Source organism: Notolabrus celidotus, chromosome 24 (assembly GCF_009762535.1).
Source record: "Notolabrus celidotus isolate fNotCel1 chromosome 24, fNotCel1.pri, whole genome shotgun sequence".
Classification (NCBI taxonomy): Eukaryota; Metazoa; Chordata; class Actinopteri; order Labriformes; family Labridae; genus Notolabrus; species Notolabrus celidotus.
Genome location: NC_048295.1, coordinates 4,669,447 through 4,686,902, shown reverse-complemented (window position 1 = coordinate 4,686,902; position 17,456 = coordinate 4,669,447). Strand labels below are relative to the sequence as shown.

General features: G+C 45.4%; 1 protein-coding gene across 11 annotated transcripts in view; it reads left to right on the top strand.

Annotated features, from left to right (window-relative positions):
- The window catches only part of LOC117808245 (partitioning defective 3 homolog B-like), a 140,549-nt gene that overhangs the window by 81,032 nt on the left and 42,061 nt on the right, over positions 1-17,456 (top strand). For all 11 annotated transcript variants that reach the window (XR_004630192.1, XM_034677874.1, XM_034677875.1 and 8 more), the window contains one exon: positions 737-929. Coding sequence is in view for 10 of the 11 variants with exons in the window: in XM_034677874.1 (XP_034533765.1) it covers positions 737-929 (193 nt within the window). In the remaining variant the exon portion in view is untranslated. The remainder of the gene's footprint in view (positions 1-736; positions 930-17,456) is intronic.

Genomic DNA, 17,456 nt, shown 5'->3' with positions numbered 1-17,456 from the left:
GGAAGAGCAACTTTATGTCTTACAGCAGCATTTTTTTTAATGCTCTACCTTGTGTGTGCGATTACTGGGGGGATTATCCTGCATGTTAGCTGAAATGAAGATGTTAGCTGAGGATCTTTCGAACTGTTCTGAGGGTTTGAAGAGAAGTGAGGCGTCACTGAAAAGATCCCTGCAGAGATAGACCTCAAACAAAGACGGCAGTTTAACCACAATCCACTCCTGCATGGATTGGTGAAGATGTTTGTGTTGCAAGACTTTGGAGTAAGTTTAGACCCTTTGAACTATTTTTAGTCTGCAGGGCTTCTTTCCTTAATTGTAGCGAGAAACTCCGATAAAAAGTTTGCCACAAAAACAAGAACTTTTAGTGGACTCACTTTGATTTGGTCCATTTGACCCAGAGGATTAAGTTTCAGCCCTGCAGCCAATTTCATAGTGGCCTGGTGAGGCGCTCTGCTGGAGCAATTACACAACTTTTTGCACCTTTTAGTATTCAGACCCTTAAAACGAAAACACTCTGTGACTTGTAGGCTACCTCTTAGGGGGTCTTTTGCATGCAGATGTATACATAGCATGGAAAGTGGATATAGCTGCATGCAGGACCCGTCCATGTGAGGAGACTTGCCTGTAGTACTATTAAGAGGCTGCACAAGACAACCCCAACAATCTTTATGTCTCTGTGACACATACATGCATACTCAATGAAGGATAAATGTGATGTATTTAATATCCTCCTCAGACGACGACATGTCAGAGCAGAGCTCCGGCCAGGAAACGCCGGCCAGCAGCTCCTCCCGCCAAGGCCTGGACGTAGACGACGGAAACAAGAAGAAGAAGAAAACCAAAGACAAGAAAGTGAAGAAGCCTAAAGGGAAGAACTCTGGGGAGGATCTGGAGAAGAAGACCAAAAAGAAGGGATTCAACCTCTTAAGGTAGGAGATGTTTTAATATTCAAACCTCCTAAATGTCAAGCACACATTTTGGGTATTTCTCTTCAAACTTCTGCATCAAGGTGACACTTTCTGATTGTTTAGTTGATGATAAATTAAGCACAGCGAGCTCCAAACACCGCCTTGATTCCTTAAATTGAAAAGGTCACCTGCTTAACAAGAGAAATGTGAGCTGGAACAGAGCCGGTTAATGAGGCGAGTGGTTCATCACCACTCTAAATAAGAAGCAAGGTCTTCAACAGAACGGTGATTACTTCTGGTTTTAGCTGCTTTTACATTGCAGGAACTCTGCACAGGGAACAGGGACTTTTCAGTGCTTTTACTGCAGGAACAATGGTTTTAATAAAGTTCCCCAGACTTTATCTTACTCCTGAAAAAGGTTCCTGCTCCACTGGTTTGAAAACACAAGGTGGAATTAAAGAAAAAAATCATTTAGATTAAACTCAGCCAACACAACACAAAAGAAGCGCCCTGGACATAAAGTTCCTGGTACTTTTGGTGGAAACACAACTTTTATGTTCATTTTGATTCACTTTCTAGAGGAAGTGCACTTTGGGTCACAAACCAGCAGCTCTCTGCCCTACTTTCCCTGCTAAAGTTTCAGTTAATTAGCCACTGAGCAGAGCAGGATTATGGGATATCGGCTCATTGGCCACGAACACAACCTTGTCCGTAATGGAGGGTATCCATTATCTCTCAATCCAAGCAAAGTCCCGCCTATCACCGTGCCAACCCAAAGCGCTTGTCACCCTCTTTATCAACGTGTCCCCATCGTGATTGTAGCGCTCCAATCCTCCAGCAGCAGTCCTTATCTATTGGCAGTGACACAGTGTGGTCAGTGTATCACCGCACTCCCAACACTTGAGATTCAATTAGGCTGTAGCGAGAGATAGCGCGGGGCCGAGCGTCGGCCTACAGATGGCAGATAAGAATCCAATCGGCCGCGGTGTCAAGGGCAGTAATGGAAGAGATGTTCGCACGATGAGGAGGGGAGCAGAAAGAAGGGCGAGATGAAGGACACACACGCAGGGACACACTCACAAGTGTCAGAAAGGTTGTAGGTACATCTAAGCATTTCACATGAGCATCACATCCTGATAAAAACCCACTCATCTCTCTTTTTCTGGCACTTTGAATAGCTCAATCTATTACTCCAACCGAGCTTCAGCTGCAAAATCAGGCGAATATGTAAAAGCTGACACTGCTAGCTGTGTGACAGATTGTGTTTACGTGTTTGGAAGGAAGTCTCTGCATCTGTACTCTGCAAGCAGACAGTAGAATCTCTCTGTTTGTACTAAGAGCTGAGAGTTTTGACTCTCTCTCTCTCCTGAGTGAACGGTAACTTATGCAAGGAGGAATGAAAGTTGTGCAAGATGATGTCCTTCGTTTGAGTATGAGACTCTTAAAAGCAATGCAGGATGACGGCAGAGTGGGACTCAAAGTTTTGCATGTAAGTCCTGTCCTGCACAAGGGGCCATTTTTGACCCGATTGAATACATGATAGCTGATACACACTAGTGAGTTGCTCTGCAGCACCAAGCATGTGCATTCGACTTAGTTTCACAAGAGGCACTGGGTGAGATGTGTTTCAAAGAAAGCATCAGGTGATATTTACTCTTTCAAACTCTTCTTTGTACCTGAAGGAATGAAGTGCACCACAAACAAAGACATCCCTGCTCTTTCTTCTCTGCAGCTTTTGACACAAATAAAATCGCTGGCGTACCTAAGCGTCAAATTAAACATACACAAACACACACAGACACTCATCTTCTTCTGTTATCATCACAAGAAAACCCAGCCTTTTGAATTGGCAACAATACTCAGAGACACTTAAACCAGCCCTCTGTTCATCCCCGCACAGACGCAGAGTGCTCCTCTAACTCAACAATAGAAGCGAGCCTCGTAAAGCGCCTCCAGATTGTTGCTCCACACTCTCTCTCTCTCTCCCTGGCCTTTATCTGGCCGGCTTGATCATTATTGAACGTGAAATATGACTTAATTAGCTGGAGTATTGCGCTGTTCAATCTAATTGCAGCCCTCAAATGTTATTTTACTCCAATGGCAGCATTAGGAAAAGGGCAAATTATAAACATGTGACCTCGATTTACCTCTGCAAAGAAAGTGTGCACCGCGGCAGCTTGCTCAACAAATGTTGGAAGGCGGCCCTGTCCTTTCAGCGGCCGTAAATGTTTGGTTTAGCTGCTGCGCCAGTGTTTGGACAACATGTTGTTTTTGGCGGCAGATTGCTGCAAACAGCTGGGTATAAGGTGACCTCTGCTGATCACATATTTGGTGTGGGAACATTTGTTTGTGGCTAAATCCTCTTTATGTGAAGAGCAGTCCCGTTCTTCTCCTCTCACTCGTCCATGCATCTGCAGGATCAGTGCTTCATTAAATGTCAGATATCAGGATGGATCATGCAGTGTGGATTAGTGGTGTTTATAACAGGTCAAAGGTCCTGACACACAAACTATTTAGCCTCATTGAGCTTAACCTCGCTGCTATCACGGTGCTGTTGTGACAAATTACTTTAATTGGCGTAATCAGGCGCTTTTTAAACTGCAGAAACAACCTCACTATCCCTCTTGTTAAAGCCACCAGAGTCCACTGACAGAAACAAGAACTGAACCTCAGAGAAGACCAATTACTGATTTCATGAATCACCAATCAATCAATCTTTATTTGTATAGCACCAAATCACAACAAACGTTACCCTCAAGACGCTTTTACAAACAACGCAGGTCTAGAACGTACTCTATGTTAAATTATGAACAGATACCCAACATCAAGACAGGATAAGATCCCTCGAGTGAGAAGGCCATAAAGGATGCAGTCGCAGTCTGGAGGTTATGAAAGCGTGGATGAGGAGGAGAGAATGGATCTGAGACGTGCAATGTTCCAGAGAATGAATCATTTACATGTTCTTTATTGAAGCAGACATGAATTTTGCATTAAAACATTAAACAGTAGAGCTCAACGTGATTAAAAAAAGGTCCTCAAAGTGCCGTAAACACGAGGCAAACAATCAGCTGATGAAGATGCAGATGTTGCGTGATTGAACGCACCACAGCAGCCATCAATTAGAGCATGTCAGGACATTGTTTTCCTCTAGCGTGACATAAATTCCTCCGTTCTGTCCGGCCTCACTTTGAGTGATGACAGTGTTTCATGTAACAATCATATCAGGCTTTTATAGCCGAGGAGGTGCTGCAGCTTATGCAAATTTAAGAGATACATTACTGTGAGTTCTCCAAAGCTGCGTCCATATTTTAATTTAGGATGTTGTGTTCGCATGAGTCAGTGCAGAGTTTGTTTGCCGTCTCTGTGTCCTCACTCTGCACTCGCTCCTGATGGCCTCAGATGTGACTCCTCCACTTTTTCATCAGCAGCCTCTCTCCTCTCTCTCTCTCTCAAGCTCCCGTTCCCCCATCTCGTCTCCCTGATTGCTAAATAAGCCAAGACAAATGGCGGTGCCCTTCAGACCTTCCTCTCCCTCAGAGGTCGGCTGCTTGTCTTGTCTGTATTCAGAAGACAGCAGTCAAGTCTTCGCCTGGAACGTCGCCTCGGGGGCCGGGATGCTGACAGGCCACTGAAAAGACTAACACCGGAGCTCACTGCTGTTTGCTTTCCGGAAAGAACAAAGAGGGTTAGCTGGTCAGGGATGTCTTTATGAAACAAGGATGTTTATGTTACACTCTCTGAATTCATAAATCCACCTATATTATTCATCTGAAGAAGAGAGAGATGATTTCTTTACATCTCTTGTAGGGATCCTTCGCTTTTGGAGACAGCCTCAAGTGGACACTCAGGGAACTGCAGTTTTTAGCTTCACCTTTTTATCCTGCTTCGTTCAAACTCCTTTCCTCAAACCACAAACTTTCTTCCTGAACTTTCTCCCTCATGAGAAGTTGATCTTTGCTTTCATTCTGCAGCTTAAGCTGGAGTTGTTTTTGTGAGTGGATTAGGAGCACAGCGGTTTGATCCATCGTGACTTACTCAGGAGTTTGACGGATACAACATGTGACTAACCTCCTGCGATTGTGTCATGAACTTAGTGTCACTGCGAGGCGTGAAAGGTGAGGCTGTGTGTTGTTTGTTTTGCAGACGATGTGACTCCGTCTGCTGGAGTGTGTGCTCCAAAATCAGTGTGTGTCACTGCTCAGGCTGCCCCGCGAGTCCTTCTGGGCGCTGACACATCCCGTCTGTCAGTCAGTCAGCGAGGATCAATGTTGAGCCGTCGCTATCAGCACACGCCCCGCTGTGACAGCACACCAACACCAATTTAAAGGACTTGAAAGCGGGCGTTTTTTGATCCGCTGTTTACAAATCCACATACAACATGATACATCCCCTCCCCTCGCTCCTCTGTTTGCAGCGCTGCAGAAATCCGACAGGGAAGCAAGCCAATTAGCGCTGTCCGTTCCGCTCTCATCCTATCGCCGAGCAGCAGGATGTGCGGAGTTGAAAGGTAGTCACTGGTGGGCTGTGCACCACAGAACCAAAGCCTTGTTGTCAGAGTGAAGGGGCGCGCTGCAAGATGGATCCTGATGGATTACTGCTGTTGTTGTGCAATCTGCCTCCTCGTTCCCTTTCCCTGCGTCCACTCAATCGCCTCACATGAGCCTCCTCTGACTGTAAAACAATCACAGAAGTTAAGGAAAGGAAAGAAGGAAGGATGTGACTTTTTCTAACAGTCCCTCTCGTCAAAAGAGTTGCCAGGCATACCAAAATCCCTCTGACATGTTTGTGTGGGCGTCTTAGCGGTGACTCTAAGCTGTGACGGGGTAAATTGGAGGTGCATTACCTAATCCCGGCGCTGGTTAATGCACTGCAGGTGGATTTCTTTGATCCGGCATCTCATCCGGCGTTTAAGGGCTGTTAGCTGCACTGATATGGAGAGCAGGCTCCTGGAGAACATTTATTAATGTTGGTATTCTCTTTAGTGAAATATGCATAAGGCTATACATTTTGCACACAGGACAAACCTATCTCCTGTGGTTAAGCTTTACCGCTCTCCCTCACTTCATCTCTATTCATCTCTTTATCTTTACATTAATAATTTATGCAAAACCACAAATCACTTTCTTTGCAGCACTTGAGCAGCACCGCTGTAGCTTACTAATCAGGGCTGCCTTAAATATATGTTCCCTGAATGTTTCAAGCCATCCATCGCCTCGTGCATTAAGAATCTGTTTGCATTTGTTGGACGAAGGTTGAAGCGACGGAGGGTTCATGTCGTGCCTTTAATATCGTGCATTTACGCTGCAGGAGTTACAGTTAATTTGCTGCAGCTAGCTGAAGCACTGTGAGGTCGTTAAAGCTACAATATTTAAAAAACAGACTTGTCAAATAGCCTATTTTTGATTTCATGCAAAGCCTGAATCAGTGTCTGCAGATTACTTTGTGTTTCTTCTGATTAACTGAACTCTCTCTGCAGCTCAAAGCATTTAACCCATCACACCCTGACCCCCCCTAAATTCACAGGAACATTAAAATACAGCAAACAGCCAGCAGTAAATCATCCTCCACAGAGAACACGTCGCCTTAAAATGTCAGCTTTTCTTTCTTCTTCTCATAATTCAGATTTGTGAACAATTTGCTCCCTGCGAGCCTCCCGCCGCTCTAAATAAAAAAAGCTGCAGAGTATTTCTCCAGTTGTTGAAAATGAGCTGTGGCTCAATAGAGGCAGCCTCCTGTACGCTGCTATTGAGGCACAATTCTAATTTACAACTTTGCCTTGGATGCAAACAGACACAGGCGCTATCACCGTCAGCAGCCGCCGGGAAAAACAAATTAACTTTTTCCCTCGGTTTCTCCCTCCCTCCTTCGCTCCCTCCCTCCGCCCGGCACGATGGGCAGCTTTCCTGAAAATGATGTGCGGGTTTATTGGCGTTGATGTGAGCTGTCAGTCAAATATCAGAAGGATGGGGGAATTGACAGTGGAGATGATGAGGAAATCCTCATGCATATATATCAACTGATAAAGGGGCAGTCACTACAGGCCTCTGCCTCTCCTCCCGCCCCTCCCTCTCTCTCTACATCGCTCATCCCTTCTCCTTGAAACCTCTCCCTCCTCACACGAAAGCCTTTTATATTTCACGTCTCTCATGCCTCGGCTACACCTGCCTCCCTTCCTCTTCTTCAACCAGACCTTCTCCTTCTCTCTTACAGCTGTGGTGTTCAGCAGAGAGAGGGGAGGAGAAGGAGTGGGGGAGAGGAGGGGTGAGGGTGGGATGCCGACTCACTCCTCTGCAGTTTGACCGTGAAGAAGCTCCAGTGGAGCAGTCGGAGAATTAATTGCTTTATTCATAGGCCTCTAAATAACTTGTTTACCTCCTCCTCCGAGCGTTTCCCTGGAAGTTTTAGAGACACAAGGTCTTTACTTTTAAATGATTACCTCTCCTTCTTAGTCAGCCTCACAGTCTATTATAAAACAACATTTATTTCCACTTTAAGGGAATTTTCTCTTGATTACTTAGAGATAAGAAAACTCTATGAAGTGTCCAATAGGCTGATTCAGCCCCCAGACATGAAACTTAGAAAATGTTATAACCACAGGACACGAAGACAAGTACATCTTTCTTCCAGTGGCAGTCAAAGTTTACTATTCAAACATCTTACATCATAACGAAGAGGTTTATGTTGATCTCTCTCTTCAAAGCTAACAGACGAAATTGACAAATTCAAATAATTAAATATGATTAAGATTAAAAAAGATTAAAATAATATTAAGAATTGAGTAGAATTAATTCATGAAATTAATGACCACCTGGAGCGCTCCCTGTCCAGAGGCTCCTCATCGCTCTGGTCAAAGGATCAATTCCCTGCCCTGAAGGGTTGCATGGCATTCCCTCCTCTCTCTTTCCTCGTCTCTTTCTCTCTTAAGCTGTCTCATCAAATAAAAACAACACTGCATAAACAATGACTGACTTAGAGCTCATCATGTTTCAGTGTTGAAGGATGATTCACGTCTCATATTATGTCTGGAGCAATATTTATAAAGATAATCACTCTGTAATCTACAGCAATTATTTCATAGAGTTCTTTGTCACATTATATAAATGTCAGAGGGAACTCTTTATCTCAATATCAACCGGTGACGTCTGAGACTCATCCAAACAGAGATATTATTACCCATAAGGCTAATTATCCGATCAGACGGTGATCAGCTTCACGATCCATCACCTCTCATCGAGTTATGACATTGGAGTCGACCCCGAGAGACGGACGGTTTGAAGTGCAGACACATTCGTATCTACAAGACAGCGCGGCGACATTTAAGGGAGCTAGTGTCCATCACTCAGCGGCCAATTAAAGGTATTCATGTGGCCACAGGAAACAGTCACGACCAATTAGCATTTGATCTTACGTACTCAGACACACACACACACACACACACACACACACACACACACACACACAGAGAGAGAGAGAGAGAGAGAGAAAGCACAGGGCGCCAGGAAGTGATTACACCTCCAATCGCTGTTCTGTCCTCTCCAGTCATCTTCATGCCACCAGTGATGGATGGACTTCCTCTGTCATTTAAGGTCTGCTAATGACACACACATGCAGGAACACGCACACACACACACACACACACTCTCTCTCCTCGTGCACCCTCACGTATCTCCCACTTAAACACACACAGAGCGTGACCCCTGCCTCCCAGACGGAGAAGGTTAAGTGTTTCTTCTCTGGGGATGTGTGGAGGGCCGGAGGAGCCAAGAGTCTAACCTTTCCCTCTCTGCCAATGGCTCTCATCTGTTGCTGCAGTGACCTAGCCTTTCCCTTCGGCCTGCAGCTCCAGAAAATGTTAAGAGTTCTGAAAAAGCGTCTGAAAGTTCACCGATAGTTTCAGCAGCGAATGCAGCAACAGCATGCAGCTTCAGAGAATCAAATCGCTCCCATTCGAAGCCTTTAATCTTGAAGGATGCTGAATTATCCAGCAGGAATATAAATGCATGCATGCATGCACATTAATTCTTCATGCAGTTGTAGTCACTGAGGAATAAAAGGGAAGGACACACATTCTTATCAAGACTACTGCAGTCAGCCAGCAGGGGGAGCTCTACATGTTTTGTCTTCGCCCTGCAGGAGCTGTCATGTTATGCATCTTTCACACACTCCAAGCTTTTCACATCTTCTAGGAACTGCAGAAATGTGTCACATTGTCCCTGATTTTCTCTCTCTCTCTCTCTCTCTCTCTCTCTCTCTCTCTCTGTCTGTCTCTCTCTCTCTCTCTCTCTCTCTCTCTCTCTCTCTCTCTCTCTCTCTCTCTCTCTCTCTCTCTCTCTCTCTCTCTCTCTCTCTCTCTCTCTGTGTTTTATATCAGCGACAATCTTAAACAGAACCGGGCTCCTCTTCTTCTCGCAGATAACACACAAACCACGTCCCCACAGTGGCGGCGGTGTGAGAACAAGGCGGGCAGCCCAGTGGTCTCGTTTAATATTAATGGCTTCCTTGACAGAAGTGGGAAGGGAAGAAAAAAGACAAGACAAATTGCCCGGGGGCGACAGATTTTATGCAGGATCGCTAAAATATGCCACAAATCAGAACGCAAACAATTAAAAGGGAGACCATATTTCACCAGGCGGCCCCTGGATAGAGAGAATGTCCCCACCCTCCCTCCCTCCTCTCTGCTTTCGTTTACTTCACTCGACTGTCTGTTTTCCTCCCTTATTTCCTCTCTTTCTCTCTTTTAATGTCACATTTCTTTATTTTGTCTCCTCATTCCTCTTTTTCTTTCCTTTCCTAAGGCTCCCTCCCTCCTCTCCTGTCCCCCTCTTCCCTCCATCACTCCCTGTTTTGTCTGACTGAAGCATGCATACTCGAGGGACCGGCCAGGCGTTGATTAAGAAAAGCTTCCCGGGCTTCATGTTCCCTCGAGGACTACCTGCTGTGCATTCATACCTGCCTGTCTGCCTCCATCCCTCCTCCACTTGGTGTTATATTTTAGTCATTTAAAAGGCAAATTAACACGTTTTCCATCCTCTCTTTAAACTGTATTTCTTTCTCGGACGAGGTGTGGCCTCTCTTTTCCTGCAAGAGTCAATGTCTGCTTTTATTTTGGTCGGCAAACGCTCAAGAAACAATTTCATCCCCGTTAAGAAAAGCATTATTTTGCCCGAATGCAAAAGGTGCATGAGCAACCTTAAGAGGATTGTCAAGAAAAGTCAAGACCTTTTGGAGAGCTCCCTGAGGAGTGGATGACACAGACGTCATCAGACTCTCACATTCTTCATATCAAGACACTCCTGAACCAGAGACGACGTCAGAAGAGTCTCACCTGGGCTAATAAAGGACTGGACTGTTGCTCAGTGGCCCAAAAGTCCAAAGAGAGGCACAGAATCAGAGGTGTTTGAAGTACCAGGAGGTTTTAGAGCACTTCATGCTTCATCTGCTGACAAGCACCTGCCCACAGCGCCAAAACGTCCACCAAAAGAACCCCCCTTCAAGAATTGAGTGTATTGAATTGGATTCAATCTTACGTTTGACGTTTCACTTTACATTCAATGGTTATAGGATATATGAGAGTTACCTTGTTGAATTTAAGTACTTAAGAAAGAAAGATTCACCTGTAAGAAGTGAAGTCAGTCAGAACATCTTCACTCTGCCGTTTCTTGCCTCGTACACATTCCTCCTTTGCTGTAGGAGCGAGTTAACACAGCTTCAAGAATTAGATATCAAAATATGAACCAACAGATGAATCCTCAGCTCGCTCCTCTCTCCCTGCATTATTAATGCGCTCTAAGTGAAGCCCTTTTTTCTATGATTAGCACCCAGTGAAATCTTCCTTTGCTGCACTTTTATCTCTCACGCTCTCTCTCCGTCTTTTTTTCAGGGCCCTAATATCAGCCGTTAATGGATGCTGATTCGGGCCCGGTGTGTGCGGCGCGGGGGCATATGGAGAGGAAGTCAGATAAATAGATTTAATTATGCCCAGTGGGGGAAAGCTTGGGACCTGCTGGCTGTTTCATAATCGAACAGAGGTGGGGCTTCATTGCAGGATTGGCTGACGCTGCTGTCAGTCAGAAGAGGGGTTTCCGTGGCCCGGAGTGACCTTGTTGTTGGGTGTGAGTCGGCTTGTAGCATGATCCCGGGTTCAAGCAGGAAGCAGCACCGACATCAGGAGCGCTTGTTGTCTATTTTCTGCCGTGGATGTTATTCCGTCTATTTCCAGCCTGGAATATTTTCCGACTTGTCTCACCATGAAGCAGCACCAGAGAAGGAGGCACCGTGTTACATCATGACTCTCCAAAGTGTTAATCTCTCCCTCTTAGTCTTCTCCTCTTCTCACCCTCCCTCCAAACTCCGTCTCCCTCCAAACTCCGCCGGGATATTCGCGCTCCTCTCCAAATACATACAGAGCAATCTAATTACTGCGATAACATTTCTGCTTGGCTGATTAACTGTTCTCCCTGTGCCTCTCAACGCAGCAGCATTGCTTCTATATATTCCTAAGCTCCTTATTCCTCCCCAGCCGAGCCACACTTTTCACGGCAGCTTTGGCTCACCAATCCAGCCCTCCTCTTTTCTCTCTTTCTTCTCCGACTTCTTCTTATTCTTAGTGTCTCTCATTTATTCTTGAAGGCAGATAGACTATTTAGTCGCTCTTACTTTTTGGAGCTTGATCATTTAATTCTTTTTGTGAGGTTCTCTTTACCTCTCTGTCTTACTTACTTATTAATCTCCTGGAAAATACGATATCTGGGCACTTTGTAGTATTTAAAACCTGTTGTAAGAAGTGTTCATGTCTCTTGAAGTTGCAGTTATTATGATGACAAAGCCTTTAGGGCCTCTGTCAGCTGTATGGAGGCTTTGGTGGTCTATATGTTTTTCAATTTGTCCCTATTTTTGGATCAACATATCTCAGGAGTATATCCAAATATGGCGCAGAGGTCTACTTGGACTCAAAAGTGAACTTGTAGCGATGTGGTGGTCAGGGTGACTGTCCCCTCTGAAAAGCAGTTTGAGCCACAACCTGAGAGGTTAGACGGAGTCCTGAGGCAATGGGTCAGGATTTCAGAAGAGGAAGGCACTGTTGTAGTCTGATTAGTGTTGACCAATCAGGAATCAGCAGGCTGGGTGTCTCCAGGGAGAGCAGTTTGTACGGAGAGCAAAAGCAGGAGGAAAGCAATCCAGCATACTGACATCTCAGCCCTCAAATCAACTTTATTTATATAGCACTTTACAAGCAACACAGTTGATCCAAAGTGCTTTACACTGAGGAAAACTAAAAGCAATTGAAAGAAAGAGGAAGGCATTTGTAGTCCGAGTAGGTCAGGTATCAGCAGGAAAAGTAGTTTGTATGGAGAGCAAAAGCAGGAGGAACACAATCGTGCGACATCAACTTTAAACTTTACAACACGGTTGATCCAAAGTGCTTTAAACTGAGGAGAACAAACAGGGCAGAAAGAAATGCAAATAGAGAAAGAGAGCGAAATTCATTGTAACAATGACAAGAATGATAATTGAAGCTGCATACAGACAAATAATATATAATCATTTCCTCTCATTAAGTTGACTTTCTTCCATATTTCTTCTCTACACCTGTGTGAGTGCAGACAGGATGTAAACCAGGTGAGAACCCCTTGTGTTTTGCAGTGTGAGTCTCTGTGTGTGGACGCATCACCTCGAACACTATACAGCAAGGTGTTCACAGGTTTCATCAAGTGAGCTCACACGAACACACGTCAATTAAACCCCCGTCCTGGGAACACACCTTCCACTAAAACCCACACAACTTTTGCGTCCGCAGTGCCAGACAGCATTCTCACATCCCTCGTTATGCTCGGCGATAACCAACCGCCCACTGACTCCCCGCTGCAGCAGATAGCAGAGCTTATTAAAAACCGCGATCGGCTCACACTGCACACCGTCGGAGATGTTGTCACAGTAGCAGAAAACAAAGCTCTCTTAATGCTGAGGATGGAAGCAGAGGGATGATTTGTGGAGGGCGGACTGCTGTGATGCTGCTCAGTCTGCAGAGGGATGACATGTTTAGTTTGTCCTGGCAGATTTTTAAAAATTGAAGTCTCATGAAACAGTTAAGTTTGTCGAGTAAAGCGAGCTCCTGTCCTCGCTGCCTTCCTTCCTGCAGGGCTAATTGCACAGGTCAGGTCTGTGACATCACCACCCGGGCTCGCTCTCATCTTCATGTTACATATAGAGGCCTCATTAGAGCACGGCTAAGTGAGCGCATGCATGTTGCTGCCCCCCCCCCCCCCCTCTACAGTAATGAGAGTGACAGTAGCTGTTGTAATTACAGTCAGTCCAATTCCTCACCAGCTGCTCGCTCTGCAGAGAGTTCCCGGAGCGACTGGCTGACTGCGTTTGTCCAAATCAGGATGTTGATTTTGTAAAGTGCAGTCGTCATTGCCCGTGATGGCTGACGCTTTTCTGTTTTTTTCCCCAAGAGGATAAGAGGAGAAGGAGAAAGCATGGCTGTGAAAGCATGAAATGGACAAATTAGTTTCAAAAAGTGGATAAAATAAACATTTGGTTTTTTTTGGCAATTTGCACATGATTTCGATTGCTGTCAAGTGTTATATTACAAACTTTTTTTGTTTGAATTTGGATGATTTTGTTTTTCAGATCATGAAAGTAAGAAATCTAGCATCTCAGATTGTTAGAAAAGTCACTAAGATCATTAAAAAAAGGCTTTAAAATACAGAAATGTCCAACTTCTGAAAAGTATGTTCATTTAGACACCCAATACTTGCATTGGGGCTCCATCGACCATGAATCCCTGCATCAATGCACGTGGCATAGAGACGATTAGCCTGTAGGTGTTTTTGAAGCCCAGGTTGCTTTGATAGCAGCCTTCAGGTGGTCTGTATTTAGTTCAGTTGAGTTGGTTGGCCACTCAAACTCAGAAACATTATGGTGAGCAAAACAGTTCTTGGAAATTTTGCAACATCCTGCTGGATAAAGGGAATCAGCATCTCTGTACCCCAAACCATCACAGTCTGCAGAAACTTCCCACTGGACTTCAAACAGCTCAGACTCTGTGCCTCTCTTTAGACCTTTAGACCACTGAGCATCAGTCCAGTTCTTTTGTAGCCCAGATAAGACTCTTGTGACCTCGTCTCTGGTTCAGGACTGTCTCTTTCCTGAAGACGTCTTGGTGCTCTGACTCCAGCCTCTCCAGGTATCTCCAATACCAATATGTTGCTAATATCCTTCTGTGCACCTTAATTTAAAATGCTACCATGTTAGTGTACTTTCTGTAGTCCCAATTGCTCTGACAGGGACTCTATTTCCCAGAGTTCACGTCAAACTGAACACCCCGCCGTCGTCTCCTCTCAGAGTCCCGTCCCTGCAGAGGTGACGCCGGGGCTGCGGCGGGAGTCGGCGGGCTAATGATGACAGCGACACACTAATAATGGTTCCCAGTAGCTCCTGTGACAGTGGGGAGTGTATTAAATGGGACACCAGAGCAGCCTGACTCACCCGAACCTCCTACCTCCCCCCTAATGAGAGTTTGATGGAGTGGTTGTGTAGGGAGATAATGCTAAGTTAATGAGATGTCCTATTCCATGAGACTGTTTGCCGTTCCCCACAGAGCTGCTGTGTGTGTGTTTCCTGCGTTGATGTATATTGCTGTCAGTGTGTGTGCGCGGCTGCTTACCTGTGAGCACTTTATTGCTTTCTACATTACGGAGCTGTTTTTCCATGTGTGTTCCTGCATTAGCTCACCTGCGCCTGCCCATACTCTATATTTGTGCCATTTATTTCTCTGCAGTCTGGCATTCAACAGGAAATTAACTGTCATATTTCAGAAAGAGTGACAGGGCGAAAAAGTGTCCTAAGAAGCGACGGAATTAATAAACGAGACAAAGACGGGAGGGGAAAGTAATAAAAAATACGGCAGGAGAGAGAAAAGGAAGCATCGTTAACAAACAGTGGGCTCAGCGCTGAGGATTGAGGAGTTTCTGCGATGAAAAAGGGACCAGATAATGGCAGAGAGGGATATAACCACCTCCCTCATGGCAGGTACACGTCTCTAATTGGGATTCCCACCCCCCTTCCTGCATCGCACCCCTTTCTTCTCCTCCGACAATGCAGAGAGAAGAAGAGGCTTTCCTAATTAATGCAGATATAATGATGGGTCCTACTGTGGACCTCTGCCCCCTCTGAATGTTGATGAAGAGGAGCTGTGTGTAGAAATGTGTGTGTGTGTGTGTGAAGGTGCGGGTAATCTGCCAGGCATGCTGAGCCAGATAAACCTGGGATTTCTGGATAATCATATATTGCTGTGTGATATAATTATACATCTATTAATGCACACTGAGATTAACACTGCTGATATTCTTGAATTCTATATCGAGGTAATTTGTATTCTGCTTTTGGCTCCGGCTTAATGTGGGAGTACTTAGGAAATTAAAATAGTTCCATGACAGAAAAATATTCTGCAGCAAGCAAGCGAGCGAGAGAGCGAGCGCCCACACTTTCTGTAGCAAGTGATCCCTGGGAAGTGAGGGTGGAGAGACATTACAGCAGAAAGGGTTTAGTAGCAGTGACATTACCCGCAGAGAAAATAAAGATGAAACACGGTTGTTGCAGACGACAGATTTCCACTTCCTCAAATTGCTTTAAGAACAAGGGTGAAGCCGCACTGGATGCCACTTTCCGACGATTTTACACGTCAGGATGGGTTTAACGGTAATGGCTCTGTGGCGGAGAGGAGCGGTGTCAAATGTGGTGGAAAAATAACCCCAATGATGTCAGAGTTGAAGCTCATTCCCGCCCACTCAGGTGTTTACAATCCTCCATTCAAAGAGGAAGATCTGCATTAATGCTCAGGTTGTGATGACTGTCTTGGGAGCAGCAGGATCATACCAGCTGACTTTGCGTCGGTATGTTGCTCCCTCTGGCTCACTTACTATCCTTTATGGATTGCTGTGCAGTTATTCTCCTATCTCTCAGTGTTTGCATATTTGAGATTAGGCGGAGGAGAACATGCGTGACATTTCTTCTCATGTGTGATGCAACACAATCTGAAAATTGTGGCAGTAATCTCTGCTAACACACTATAAAAATAAGAGGTAGGATCTGGTCTCTGGGGTCTGAGTTGTATTGATCAGCAGGCTTTGGTGTGTGCAGGAAAAACAGTGAGTATGGAGAGTAAAAGCAGGTAGTGTCATGATACACCAGCTTCCATTAGACTGCTATAGGCTTAGATTGACACACTGGGATCCTGTCTTTCCCTCTCTCTCCTCTCTCTGCCTGTCTCTTACTTTAACTCTCCCTGTCCCATTAAAGTTCCTAACCATAGACCTTTCTGGAGTCCCTGAGCTCCCTTGTCTCGTAGGTTCCTCTGGATATCTGCCATAGACTTCCAGCTGCTACAATTCCTACTATCCGTCTCACCACTATCATCTCTCTCTCTCTTCATCTCCCTCCATCCCTCTCTCCAACACGGTCTCAGCAAATGTGTGTCTAACATGAGTCTGGTTCTGCTGGAGGTTTCTGTTAACATTGATCGTTGACGTTAATCCTGGTGTAAAAGGTGACTGTGTGGGTGGATAATTATTCAGACGGAGCTTTAAGGTAATTATTTTGTGTACAGATTGTTTAAATGGGGCCAACAGTAGCAGATATAAACACAAGTTAGTGTTAACTGCAGATGCTGTGAGGTACAACAGTGGATTCGTCACCTCTCTGCTCCTCCTTTGCAGTGAAAATCAGAAGCATTGTGTCTGTCTGCCTCGCTGCTGGCAGCGTGAACCCTCACAGGTGTAAGTGTAGCGAGCACATTAGCTAAAAAACAACACTAATTGGTTTGCAGGACGGTGCCAGGCCAATGTGGCAACCCTGTCCAGGGCTCACCGCGGCTCTGATGCTGCTGACGCTCTCGGCCGAGGCCAGCGGGTTACCATTCAGGCCACGTATCAGCCTGTAGCGGTAATGAGAAGTGCAGCGCTGTTAATGAGATAAACACAGACGTTAGATTGGCTCCGCGGGGGGCTCGGAGGGGAAGAGAGGGAGAGGGGGAGTGGGAGAGACGGAGGAGGGAGGTAGGCATGGAGAGATAGAGGAATATGAAATATTAAGAGGAGTAAAGATTTGTTAATTCGCTTTTAAGAAGAGCTTTATTATGACTCCACGGAGGTGGCGAGTGTGTTTCCCTGTGAGGAGAGAACGATGATGATGATGATGATGATGGTCATAAGAAGGAAATCACAACACACTGAGGAGCAACAGAGATTTTATCGGAGGAAACGCTGAAATATTCATGCTCCATATGCTTTGTGGCGACCCACACACACACACACACACACACACACACACACACACACACACACACACACACACTGTGCCTGCTGTGACATTATGACCACATCTATCATTAAGCAGTCGGCTTTCTCAGGTAGAGCCACTAATGAACACAGGAGTAGGTTTGTGTTGCATGCATGTGTTTCACAATAAAAGCCCCCAAAGATCACTCAAGGCAAACAGTCATTCCTCCAAAATAAAAGCACCCAAAGTTCTCTCAATTACTCTCTT